Source organism: Macrotis lagotis, chromosome 4, assembly GCF_037893015.1.
Source record: "Macrotis lagotis isolate mMagLag1 chromosome 4, bilby.v1.9.chrom.fasta, whole genome shotgun sequence".
Taxonomy (NCBI): Eukaryota; Metazoa; Chordata; class Mammalia; order Peramelemorphia; family Peramelidae; genus Macrotis; species Macrotis lagotis.
Genome location: NC_133661.1, coordinates 35,118,768 through 35,132,676, shown reverse-complemented (window position 1 = coordinate 35,132,676; position 13,909 = coordinate 35,118,768). Strand labels below are relative to the sequence as shown.

Here is a 13,909-nt window from a genome sequence, read left to right as displayed (position 1 = left end):
GGAAAGAGAACAGGTCTTAGGAGAAAAGTTCCTCTCCTGACTCTATGCCAGGCCAGCCTCTTATCCTCTCTGAGCCTGATCTCTGAGATAGGGATGGGCTGGCTGAGCCTGTCTGCCTGGTGACTAGTTAGCAAGGCATAGCAATGGAAGAATGACTGCTGCAGCTCCTTTCTTTGTCCCTGATACTCTCTACTTTGTCATCCACCAGATTGTGGACTGCATGTGGGTTAGGTGAGGCTTTTCCCTTGAGATTGTCCCACTGGTGGATGGGCAGCTGAGGAGACAAAGTCAAAGCTTCCTGTTAAAATGTATTACTTCATTGGTATGAGAGCCCAGCCTCAATGCTTTCCTTGTGCTTGATTGGCTTCTATAGCACATGAAGTCACTGAGTCTTGGTTCCATGCATCAAAACCTTGTCTCCTGCCACTGGCAACCTGAAACACTGGAGTCCAAGGCCACACTTAAGGTGGGGAATAACTGTTTTCTGGCCATCTCTTCATGCAGCACCTCAGACAAGCAGGAGTGGCCGGAAAGTTCGTGGAGTTCTTTGGAAGTGGTGTTGCTCAGCTCTCTGTGACAGACCGAACCACGATAGCCAACATGTGTCCTGAATATGGTGCTATTCTGAGTTTTTTCCCTGTCGATAATGTGACCTTAAAGCACTTAGAACATACAGGTAAGAGGGTCACTTGATGTTTTATGTGCTTGGTTAGACACGGTCCTGAAGGGAATGACTTCACCCCAGGGATTCACACTCAAGCCTCTGGCCTAGAAATCCAGGGCTTTTCTGGTCCATACTTTTCTACACCATACTTCTCCCCTTGGTAAATCCCTTTGTTAAGATCCTATTGTGCCCAAGTCACGGACCTGGGGAGAGAGATGAAAAATTGCAGTCACTTCCCTCTAGTACATTAAAGCCTAACAAGTTGAATATGAGTTATCCAGGGAGGTTGGATTCAACCCAAACCATAGGGCAGAGGAGTGGGCCACACAGAGAATTTCCTAGAAACATTTGTGAGAGAAGAGACCACTTTCAACTGGGACCATGAAGGAAGGCTTCACAGAGGTGACGACGTGTTAGGTGGTCCTTGAAAAACAGAGACAAGGAGGAAGGACATATCAGGCTTGTCCTTGGAAAAAGGCAGGATATGGTGGAAGATCCAGTTTGGCTAGAACTTCAGATAGGTTGGGGGAAAGTAGTAGGAAATGAGGCTGGACAGGCCTGGTTGCTCAGATCAGCTCAGCCCTGATTGCTGGGAGTCATTTCTTTTATTCCATTCCAGTTAGTATCTGCTGTAGCCTTCACCTCTCTCCAGACCTCCAGCTACCTCATGGACACTTTACACTTACATGTCCAAGACTGACCCCTTCCCCTTCCTCCAGACCCCTCCCTTTTCCTGGCCCCTCAGAGCTAGTCTTGATTTTCTCTTCAGTGACATCTCTCCATCCTTTCTCTGACCTGGCCACCCCCTGGGACCAACCCTTGGTACCTCAGTAGCCAAGGTGGGGTCTGTCTGCCTCCAGTCTCTCCTCACTCGTCTCCCTTCCACAAAGTTTGCAACATGATGAGCTGACCCTGTCATATCCGTGTTCTGTGACCTCTGTTGGCTTCCTGTCTCCTTCAGAATCTACCACAGAATCCTGGGTGTGGCCTTCAGAGCCTCCAGAACCTGCAGTGGCCCCCCCCCCCCAGACCCATAGCGTTCTTCCCTTATTTCCTATGTTCCCTGAAGGCCTTACCTTTTGCTGAAACTTCTCTAGACTCCCTTCATGCTCAGGCCTTCCCTGAGTTGAATACCTCCAGTCTATTCTGTCCATAGCTTTTTTGTTCAGCTGCCTTCTTGTGGTGTCCCTGTTAGACTCCGTGCTTCTTGAGGGCAAAAATGATCTTTTGCTTTCTTTGTATCCCCAGTGCATATATCATAGGTGTTTTTGATAAATGTTCACACTTCTCCTCATGCCCCAGGGACCATCCCTCTCTCCTTCAATTGTCTTCAAAGAATCAGAGTCCTCCATGGTGAGCCTCTTGCCAGTGAGCCCAAATTTACCACTTCCTCTCAGTCACTCTCCTTTCTCTCCTTCCAGTATTCTTGGTGCTTGAGGATGCTCTCCTCCCCTTGTCCCTCTCACAGCCCTGTGTTGATGCTTCTTGAGGGCAAAGACTGTCTAGGCTGGTCTCTAGCCCCTGGTCTCAGTACATGGTAGACTCTTGGTAATTAGTGGTCATTGAGGTGAATCTCATAGGAGCCAAAGGCATCTTTGGACAGAGATTCCAGGGAAACAAGACCATTGCAAATCAGGAACCGACTTTCTTTGATAAATAAGTATTGTCCTGTTTCAGGGGTCAGTGTTTCTGATTTGACTGGACAATGGAAAGAATATTAATGTGTTTTCTGTGGGAATTTTGTTACAAATTTTGTAAGCATCGAATTTTTATCCAGTTTTCAGAATTCTGTCAGTTAGAAAATTCATTGTTGATATTTCATGCCTAGTAATAAGGAATCTTCCTTCCTGCCTAAAAAAAAAAAAGTATTCTGCTTAACAGCATTCCTACTAAAGTCTGTTTTGTTTTTTTCCTTGTCAGGTTTTGATAAAGACAAGCTTGCATCAATGGAAATGTACCTTAAAGCTGTGAAGTTATTTAGAAATGACCAGGGTTCTTCTGTGGAGCCCGAGTATTCCCAGGTATGCCCAGGCAGTTATAGTTGGTGTCCCAGGACTATCCTGAGAGAGCACCTGAGGAATGTAGGCTTTTGGTCATCTACTTCACACTTCTGCACTGAAATGCAGTACCGTGGAATATAGTCATTGTTTTTGCATTAGAAATAAAGACTTGAACTATAATGATTTCTTTTAGTGTTTTAAACCAATTTCATAATTTCTTAGCAGTTAATATAAATAAATTACTCCATTTTACTCAAGGTAGTTTTCCCACTCTGAAATATATATTTAAGTAGTAGGAAGAAATGTATATCAACCTTTGTGTCTAAAAATTCAGGTTTTTATTAGGAGAAAAGCTATTTCTGTTCGAGATATAAAAGATCCTTGACAGTATCCAATTTTGTTCAATTTTCCTTTAGAATGAAAACTAATACAGGGATAGTTTTAATTTAACAAAATCAAATACAGCATAAATTAACAATAGTTCTTATGTTGGTATGTTGAAAGCAATTCAGGGTACTCTGGTCATTGAGTGTGCCTTTGGCCTATTTTGGGGATCCTCTCCCCTTTGTGTTTCTTCCCATCTCAAGGATCATAGATATCTAAAGACCTGTAAAGGATCTGAGAAGTCAGACAATTGATCAGGTCATCTGGTCTCTTTTATCTTAAATCTTCCTTGATTCTTACTTCTTCCCTCCAAATTAGGAGGTAAATAAATAAATAAATCATGGAGTTCCTGCAGAACTTCCAGGACTGATAATTCTGGTTGTCTTTCACATGTGGTCAAGATGAAGAAAAATGAGGGGAAATGATAGTCTAGTTAGGTGCACCCATACCAACAGAATGATGATGACTAATGGATCCATATTAATTGGGAATTTGTTCCTAATGGAATTTCACAATCCACTGTTCAGTCTTGTCAACTTCTTCCCACGGGTGAAAAAAAACCTGGAAGAATTTGTTTACCACATTTATAGCTAACACAAAGTAAGAGTTCCTTGGATAACAGAGTCACAATTCAAAAAGGTCTAACATGATGGAAATTTAACATGAATACATTATTCGTTTGTTGTTACAGAATCAGTTACACAAATATAAGATGGGAGAGATCTGGTTTGATGGCAGTTGCTGTAGAAAAAGATCCCAGGGTTTTCTTGTCAGTTAGCATTGTGTTCACTATTGGTATTTATCGTGGCTAAATTTGGAAAACATTGAATCGCCTTTGTTCTCTACATTGGTCAAATATCTGGCGTACTTAGTTTAGTTCCGAGTACATTTTAGGATGGTCACTGTGCACTGAGTCTGTTAATCAGGCTTTTAAAGGGCAAGGAGGAGCAATTAAAAGAATTGAGGATATTTAACTTCAAAAAGAGAAGATTTGAATTGGATGTGATCTTTGGCTTGCTGTATGGGAAAGTCAGTGAGCTTAGAGCTCTGTAGCTCCAAGGAGCAGAACCACAATTAATCCTTCCAGTCCCAGCGCCATGATTTCTGTAACTAATTCTGTTTCATTGAAACAGATTTTGACTCATGTGTAAGAAAGAACTTTTTAATAATGGGGATGTCCAGCAATGGCCTGAGCTGCTTTGTGAAGTAATAAGAATGTCATCTCTGAACACATTCAAAGGTCCAGGGATATAATGTAGAGGAGGTTTCCTATGTGAGATGGAAAAAGGCACTAGATGACCTGATTGGCAGTCTAACTTCTCAGGGTCCTTTGCAGCTCTTCAGATAACTACAATGGGATAATGAAGGGAAGAACAGGAAGCGAAGGGGAAAAGGCCGCCAAATAAGGAACTCTCATTGCTCAGAAGCCCCCGGATTGCTCTCACATAAGGAGAATACTGTTACATAAGGAGAACCATTGTTAATTTATAATTTGACTTCGTTAAATTATTTCCCTACATTAATTTTTAATTTATCCCAAAGGAAAATTCAACAAAGTCAGGCATTCTCAGGAATGTATTGTATTGAACCCAAGAATTCATTTATACAAAAATGGATATCTGAACTTTGAGGACCTGACTCCAGAAACCCTTCTGGGGATGGTGCAGGACTCAGACCCCTGCATAAAATGCTCTTCTGCTTTTTGTACAATGTTCAAGCCTACTATGAAAATTGTCTTATAAAAATATGATAATTTGGATGAACTCAGACTGCTAAGATAAATAGTACTCCACTGCAACTATGAATACTAATTCTTTTTCTTCTCCTAGATAATCCAGATTAATCTGAATTCTATAGCTCCATCTGTCAGTGGTCCAAAGAGGCCCCAGGATCGAGTGGCTGTGAGTGATATGAAAAATGATTTCCAAGCTTGCCTAAATGAAAAGGTAAAATGTTTCAGGTTGTGCCTTCTGTGGTCATAAGTAGTACTAAACATTGCAAAAAGACAATTAACTCAGCACCCCAATGTCTTGGGATATATTACTTGCTTTCAGTAACCCAGCCCCACATGGGGTTGAGGGGGACTTCACAGGAGCCATCTTGGGAGCACCCTTCCTGAGGGCTATTGCAGCTCAGTTCCAGGCCTTTTATGAGTGCTCTGAGATTCCCATGATGAGAAGGTGTTATAAGGGTTTTCTCAGCTTTGATCTGATAAAATGAAAGATCTTTACAAGGATAACTTGGAAATTGACTCAGTTGTGGAATGATGTCTCCTTCCAATCCTCCATGCTTCATGTTGGTTAAATGGTGGGGAGGCATTGCAAAAGAAAACTACTGTATTGCAGACAAGGGCAAATGAAGCTAATAGATTTGTACAATTTTGTGTAGGTTGGATTTAAAGGCTTTCAAATTGCCGCTGACAAGCAAAATGATGTCGTGCCTATTCAATATGAAGGAATTGAGTATAAATTGTCTCATGGCTCTGTTGTCATTGCTGCAGTGATCAGTTGTACCAATAACTGCAATCCATCCGTCATGCTTGCTGCAGGTATGACTTAACTTACAGCCAAATGTTGTTCCTTTTCCCAGTTTCTCATTGGCCATTTCCTTGTCACCATTTGGTGAAATGGTATAGAAGTATCCACCACCAGCAGATACTTCTTCATCCCTCATATGACTCTTCATATCCCAAAGACTTTCTTACATATTTTGATTGACTCCAGGATGTTTTTACTTAATGTTTTTTGTTACAGACTTTTGCTTAATTATTCAGAAACAAAATTTGATGATTCTCACCCTATTTGTTAAGAAATAGGGTGAGCATGTAAGTCTTAGATGCTTCTTAACTATTTCATTTTCAAATCTGGAATCATGATAATTACTCAATGGGTCTTAGTTTATTTATGTTATCTCTGATTCTGTAAAAAGGTGTTAAAAAAAATCATCAGAAATGGCGCCTGATCTGAAAAGTTCAAAATAATTGCAAAGCAATTAGTGAATGTGTTTGTGTAAAATTGAACGTAAAACTTGAGTTATTTTTGTGAATATTATTTTTAATGTCTTTGTATATGCATTTAAGTACTAAACTGTGTAGAAAGCTGGAAATTCCTGTATTATGGATTACTTTTTTTGAATTTTTAATTGTTTTTGTTTTTGTTTTTTGCAAGGCAATGGGGTTAAATGACTTTGCCCGAGGTCACACATCTAGGTGATTGCCTGAGGTTGGATTTGAACTCAGGTCCTCCTGACTCCAAGACTGGTGGTCTACTGCACCACCTTGCTGTCCTAAGTTACTGTCATTTTAAAATAAATTATCTTAAAACCAAACTTATTCTGAACCTTTTTGAGCTCAATAAGGCTAGTCTTTGATAGGCAGGTGGTTTGTCTGAGGTCTTTCTGGCTTGGGGAGAGGCATGGTGAAGTTATATCTAGTGTGGCCTTCAAGAACTTGCATCCATTTCTGTATTGCAATGAGCTATAAGAGTAGGGTTTTAACTCAGGAGGAAGGCAATGACTCCAATAAATTATGGGAGTGCTGGGTGTACTTTATACACAGTGAAAGATCTCGCCATGCCCTTTCCTTCTGCCTTGAAGAGGAAGTACTGTCTGTCATCCCTTCTCAATGCCAGAAAGCACTTTATTACCTTCTGGTGAGTCTTGAGGCAGAGAGCTAGACTTTATTAAAATATCTTTGAAATAGCGATTTTTTTTTTGTTCTGAAGCTTATTCTTATTTGAAAACTGGTGTTTATGTGACGCGTTGACTTTATATAGGTCTGTTGGCAAAAAAAGCTGTTGAAGCTGGTCTCCGGGTAAAGCCTTATATCAGAACAAGCTTATCTCCTGGTAGTGGAATGGTTACACATTACCTCAGTTCAAGTGGAGTGGTACCTTACCTCAGCAGACTTGGGTGAGTGACAAATATTAGAGTGATGAGTCCATCACACAACCTCAAGGGTAGGAAATTGGGAGGTGGAGGCATGGTTTGCACCCCCCCCCCCTTGCCACTCATTGAGAAAAGCACTTTGCAACCCTAAAATGGGCAGTTACAATTTTTTGGCCAGAACTAAATGATGGGTGAGTCTCAGTCTCTAGCATGAAGGATGGGTAACCTGCTGGGCTCTGAGATACAAGGATAAGTGCAGAATGAAAAAAAACATGCATCTATATGATAAATTTTCCTTTTTTTTTTTAAATGTAGATTTGAAGTTGTTGGTTATGGATGTTCAACCTGTGTTGGAAATACAGCTCCCTTGCCAGAAACTGTTCTGAATGCAATAAAAGAGGTAACATAAGTCAGTAATTATTTTTATAATCTTGAAAGAAATTTGCAACATACTTTGGTGTCACTGTACTACTTTTCTAGAAACAGGAGTCAAGGATAGGCTGCTTTTGCTCAGAACGAAATGATAATATCTAGAGGGTATGTTAAATTTCCAAGTTAGAAGGGAAGTAGAAGGTGCTTTGATCCAATTTGTGGCTGGACCGAAATTTCCTCTCTAACTTTGCTCACAAGTGATTATGTCATCAGTACTTGAAGATCGCTCTCTAGTAATGGGGGCTCCCTTGTGAATTAGCCCATTGGAATCATTATTGTGGAATCAGGAAGTTGCAAACATCTTGAAGTTTGTCTAACTCAAATTGTTCCTGAAATTCCTAAAAGGAATTTCCTCCATAAACCCCCTCAGTGAGAATTCCAACCAGCCTTGGCTTGAAGGCCTCTAACAGAGAGCTGATTGGGGAAAGCTTGACATGACCTGTTCCACTTTTAAGTAGCCCCTAGTCTTAGAAATGAAGCCTCATCCTACTCTACAACTCTCCTTATTGTTCCATATCTGTCCCAACAAGCAAATTATTTTAATTTTTTGCATAATAGCCTTTCAGATAACTTGAAAACATTGAAGAAATTATGTCATCCATGCTCTCCCAGGTTTTGTTGTCTTCCAATTAAATATTCTCGATCCTTTAAGTGGTTCACTTTGGTCATGAGCTCCATTCCTTCTAACATCCTCATAACTGCTCCTTGTTTCATATGGGAAGCGTTGGGTCCATGAAATATAGCTGTCTATGATTCTCTTCCCCTCCTTTGTTGAGGTTTGAGAGAATTCGGGGCTGGGTGACAGGAGGTCTAAGACTATTTCAAGTTGGCTGTTCCTTCTTCTCTCTTCCTTAAGCTCCTTCAGCTGTAAAATGAAGGGATGGATTAAGTGATTGCTTAGGTCCCTTCCAGTTATTTTTTCCAATTATAGGCAAAAATAGTTTTTATTATTCATTTTTTGTAAGCTTTTGAGTTCACATTTTTCTACTTTCCTCCCTTCTCTTCCCTCTGCCTATGACAGCGAGCAAGCTGATACAGGCTATGCATATACAGTCATGTTCAACATATTTCCATATTAGTCACGTTATAAAAGAAGAATCAGAAATGAAAGGGAAAATAAAACATAAGTTTAAAAAAAGTGAATATATTTGACTTTAGTCTGCATTTAGACTCCATAATTTTTTCTTTGGACATGGATGACATTTTCCATCACAGAAATGCTAGGATTTCACATGGTCATTCTGAGGTTTCTATTTAGTTGGTAATAGAACCTGTTTTACTTATCTTGTTCCTCCTTGCTTTTGCTTATATCCAGATTATTTCTTCTCTTGACATGAAGTGTTTTTCCCCTTTATTTAAGGGTGACTTAGTTGCCTGTGGAGTATTATCTGGCAATAAGAATTTTGAAGGTCGTCTTTGCGATTGTGTCCGTGCCAATTACCTTGCCTCACCACCTCTAGTCGTAGCTTATGCCATTGCAGGAACGGTGAATATAGATTTCCAGACCGAACCTTTAGGTAATTTGATTTCCTAATTTACAGTCTTTCAGGAAGTAGTTTTTATTCTCTGAAACATTATCATTTTTACTAGAGGAAAATATGACTGATACATTTATTTTCTTTGTATTATATATCAGCTTACATGAATACTATAGTACATACATTCTGTTGCTTAATCTGAAGCAATATATAGGTAAATTATTTACTTGGGTAATGGTTACTATCTTTGTAAAGCAATAAGCATTTTATCCTTCTTCATTTACATTGAACACTGTTTTAAACCTTTTCAAATAGGAACTGATCCTCAAGGAAGAAATATTTATCTATGTGATATTTGGCCTAATCGAGAGGAACTTCATCAAGTAGAGGAAGAACATGTGATATTCTCTATGTTTAAAGAATTGAAAGAAAAAATGGAGGTAAAAAAAATGGAGAATGCTCTCTTAAATAGTGCCAGAGTTCTGCCATGCACTTGGATTTCTGTCACAGGCATTTTGTTTAGAAAATAATTGTTTGGTATGGAATGTTTTCAGTGTCAGATCTGACATGACTGGTTTTAAAATAATTTAAGGACCTCAGAAAGGAATCTGATCACGTTTAGTTAAGGAAAATAATTGCCATTATTTTAATGAATGATGAAGACCACTACAGGTAGGTTCAATTTACTGCTGTGGACTTTCATGGGGTTGGGGGAAGGAGAGAGTCAGGAAGCTGAGCTCATAGAGTAGAAGGAATTGCAGTGTTTAGGTCCTTTCCTGATTTTTACTTTCAAAGAGTGCTCAGTGGCCATACGTAATGAGCAAGTAGGAGAGAGAAGAGAAGCCATCTGGTTATATTAAAGTAACTTCAGCTGGACTGTGCTGTGAAGCAAGATAGTAGTTACCAGCATTAGGAGAGTTTGTAGACTTAAATTTATTTCCAAATAAAAGTTAAAGAACTTAACATTCAAAAATACTGCAAAGCATAGTGAATTAAAATTGAAGCTATATATATTGATATGGAAATTAAAATTCCAGTTTTAATATAGGTTTTATTGAGTAGGTCAGAAGCTATTTTCAGACTATCTTGAATTTTTTTAATGAAGGATATGGTGATATATTTCTGTGTTGACATTCTTTGTAATAGAGATCCTCATGGCTAATTCTCTTTTAATATTATTTGTTATAAATCTGTCATCCACAATTTTTTCCAAAGCCTGCCTATATTATCCCAACTTGTTTTATATTTTATGTCCTTTTTGTTGGGGTTGTGTTTTTTAAAATTGTTGACTGTATATAAAAGTTTTATTTCCTTTTCTTCCCCCCCCCCCCTTTTTCCCCCCTTCTTTTGGTCATAAAACTTACCTTCAACATTTGGAGGTGACCTTTTGTTCTTATATCCTGGGATTTAGTAAGGATCAAATTATTTAGCCTGCCCTTCCATTCAAGATTTATAGATGTACGTGACTTGCCTATTTTTTTATTGTGATTTTTCTTCACAGAAAGGAAATAAGCGGTGGAATTCCTTAGATGCACCAGATTCTATTTTGTTCCCATGGGATTCAAAATCGACTTATATCAGATGTCCATCCTTTTTTGATAAACTTGTAAGTATTCAGTTATAAACTTTAAAAGACAATATTGTTTCTCTGATGGGAGTTATGTTTTGTTAAGTTATTTGTGATCTTTAAACATCTTCGTTGTTTATCTTATAGGCCAAAGAGCCAGTTTCACTGCAGCCCATTGAAAATGCCCATGTCTTGCTCTATTTGGGAGACTCAGTCACCACAGATCATATATCTCCAGCTGGAAGCATTGCTCGGAGTAGCGCCGCTGCTAAGTATCTAACAAATAGAGGGTGTGTATTTTAAAAGACTTGATCTAAAGGGGATCTTTGTCACCCAGTCATAAGGCTGCTTCTTGCCAAGACCATCCCCATACATCTATGCTGATATTGTGGGTGTGCTTGAGTCAAAGGGGAGCCAGACTCCCAGTTAGATCTTTGCTTGTTGGGTCCTTTGACTGTGGAACTCACTTAATTTGAGCCTTTGTCTAAATAGACAGCTACTCAGAAAAAAAAATAGCAATTTTCCCTTTTTTTTAACCTAAATTTTGTTCATTTAAGAGACTAGTTTAGTGTGCCCTGCCAGAATAAAGATTGATCATTCGGGTCCTATTACATGCCCATTATGAGGAATGCATGGAATTGTACATACAATTTGGAGTGAGTTGGTCACAGGCAACCTGGGGTAGATGACATCAAAGGGTGATGGCTCTCTGCATCCTGATAATGCTTGGGAATTTACAGTGAAAATAGTCGTTAATTCATGAGATCATAATCTGAGGGTAGGTAGATCTTATTTCACTTTTTACTGATTAATAATGTAGACATTGGCTTGTTACCTAGGAAGTACCTTGGCACCAGAGTGAAAAATTATGCACAGAACTTTCTTTGCAGAGCTATCTTCAGGTTACCTTAGAAAGGATTTACTAAGTTTACACTTACTTGGTGAATTAAATCATTCATTGAAAGAATTTATTGAACATGCTTTTTGAAAAGTAAATAAATAGCTATTCTCTAGAAAGGTGAGTTGTCATATTCTACAGTTTCTTAAATTTCTGCTATTGGGTCTTTAAAAAACGTTTTTTAAAGAAAACAATAAATATTTTTAGATTATGATCCTGTTAGATCTAGAATCCTTCTCATGAAGGAACTTTGGGATTTTTATGGAGATTTCTGATACTTTAACAAGAACTAGAGTAATGTCATATTCCCCTCATTTTTAGGATCTTCACTGTGGCCATAAGATTGGAAGTATTTTGAGGAAAGGAAGGTTTTCTATTCTATTTTTTTTCCTCAGCTCTAAACTGTAGGAATAAAATCAACAATTTCGTTAATTTTTTTACTTGTTATAACTTTGTGTATCCAGTCTAGTAGACAAATTTAACCATAAAAATTCACAGTCTCCTACAAGGAACCTCAGAAAGTCATAGTTGAACTGCTTTGTTGATGAGGAAACCAAAACCCAAGGAAATCAAGTGATTTTCTTGTGGTGAAAGCATAGAGCAAAATTAATTAAGTGTTAAATATGAACATCCCAACAATCAATAATTATTTCTCTTTTGCCTCAGCTGGGAGCAAGGGGAAGGTAAGTTATATCTTTTTTTTTTCCCCTATCCAGTTTAGAATATGAGATTTCTATCTTATTTTATAGCCTTACACCTCGTGAATTTAATTCTTACGGAGCCCGGAGGGGTAATGATGCTGTGATGACAAGAGGCACCTTTGCAAATATCAAACTTCTCAATAAGTTTATTGGAAAACCAGCTCCCAAAACCATTCATTTTCCATCAGGACAAACGGTGAGGATAGATTGATTGTGCTAATTATTTACTAGGACTCTGCCCAAGGACTTAACAGTGAATTTTTATTTGTTTGTTTTTAATCTCTAGTTGGATGTATTTGAGGCTGCAGAACTCTACCAGAGAGAAGGTATTCCATTGATTATTTTAGCAGGGAAGAAATATGGCTCTGGAAATTCAAGAGACTGGGCTGCCAAAGGACCATATTTAATGGTATTTTATACTTTGAAACTTTTCTTAAAGAATTTAGAGGTGGGAGTATAAATTTCCTTAAATCTATCTGCAGCTTTCTAAATTTAAAATGCCTTCTAGACATTTGTATGATGTTTGCCTATGGTTAATCAATTATTAGGACTTTTTTCCCTTTTTAAAGATTTTAATTATTTTGAGTTTTACAATTTTTCCCCTAATCCTACTTCCCTCCCCCCACCCCTCACAGAAGGCAATTTGCCAGTCTTTACTTTGTTTCCATGGTATACATTGATCCAAATTGAATGTGATGAGAGAGAATTCATATCCTTAAGAAAGGAACATAAAGTATAAGAGATAGCAAGATCAGACAAATTTCTAAATTTAAGGCAATAGTCCTTGGTCTTTGTTCAAACTCCACAGTTGTTTCTCTGGATACAGATGGAATTCTCCATTGCAGACAGCCCCAAGTTGTCTCTGATTGTTGCACTGATAGAAAGAGCAAGTCCATCAAGGTTGATCATCACTCCCATGTTGCTGTTAGGGTGTACGGTGTTTTTCTGGTTCTGCTCCTCTCACTCAGCATCAGTTCATGTAAATCCCTTCAGGCTTCCCTGAATTCCCATCCCTCCTGGTTTCTAATAGAACAATAGTGTTCCATCACATACATATACCACAGTTTGTTCAGCCATTCCCCAGTTGAAGGACATTTACATGATTTCCAATTCTTTGCCACCACAAACAGGGCTGCTATGAATATTTTTGTACAAGTGATGTTTTTACCCTTTTTCATCATCTCTTCAGGGTATAGATCCAATAGTGGTATTGCTGGATCAAAGAATATGCACATTTTTGTTGCCCTTTGGGCATAGTTCCAAATTTCTCTCCAGAAGGGTTGGATGACTTCACAGCTCCACCAACAATGTAATAGTGTCCCAGACTTCCCACAAACCTTCCAACAATGATCATTATCCTTTCTGGTCATATTGGCCAGTCTGAGAGGTGTGAGGTGGTATCTCAGAGAAGCTTTAATTTATATTTCTCTAATAAGTATTGATTTAGAGCAATTTTTCATATGACTATAGATTGCTTTGATCTCATCTGTAAATTGCCTTTTTCAGATCCTTTGACCGTTTGTCAGTTGGGGAATGTCTTTTTTTTTTAATTGACTCAGCTGTATATTTTAGAAATTTCTTTGTCAGAAACATTAGATTGTTTATTAGGACATTTTTAAAGAAGATTGGGGTTAAATGTTAATGTTCTTACAAGTATTGGCTAAGTAGGGCTGGACAAACATTTTGTCTTTATGCACTAAGAAAGTTGGGGCCCCAACTTTCAAACTAAAGAATACAACTAAACAGCTAAGGCTGCAGAAGATCTGACAGTACTCTTGAGGGAATTATCTTGCTTCAGGCAAAAGGGATGGGATGGGAAAAGTAGCAAGTGATTTTTAGACATGCCTAGTTTGTGGATTAATTTTGATTGTTTTACAACTCCACCCCACCCAGGCCCTTT

General features: G+C 38.5%; 1 protein-coding gene across 1 annotated transcript in view; it reads left to right on the top strand.

Annotated features, from left to right (window-relative positions):
- Positions 1-13,909, top strand: part of IREB2 (iron responsive element binding protein 2) — a 35,112-nt gene that overhangs the window by 15,121 nt on the left and 6,082 nt on the right. The window contains exons 9-20 of the mRNA XM_074232504.1: positions 505-676; positions 2,585-2,685; positions 4,878-4,994; positions 5,437-5,596; positions 6,822-6,957; positions 7,249-7,333; positions 8,726-8,882; positions 9,159-9,283; positions 10,345-10,449; positions 10,558-10,700; positions 12,058-12,205; positions 12,296-12,418. Of these exons, the coding sequence (XP_074088605.1) occupies positions 505-676; positions 2,585-2,685; positions 4,878-4,994; positions 5,437-5,596; positions 6,822-6,957; positions 7,249-7,333; positions 8,726-8,882; positions 9,159-9,283; positions 10,345-10,449; positions 10,558-10,700; positions 12,058-12,205; positions 12,296-12,418 (1,572 nt within the window). The remainder of the gene's footprint in view (positions 1-504; positions 677-2,584; positions 2,686-4,877; positions 4,995-5,436; positions 5,597-6,821; positions 6,958-7,248; positions 7,334-8,725; positions 8,883-9,158; positions 9,284-10,344; positions 10,450-10,557; positions 10,701-12,057; positions 12,206-12,295; positions 12,419-13,909) is intronic.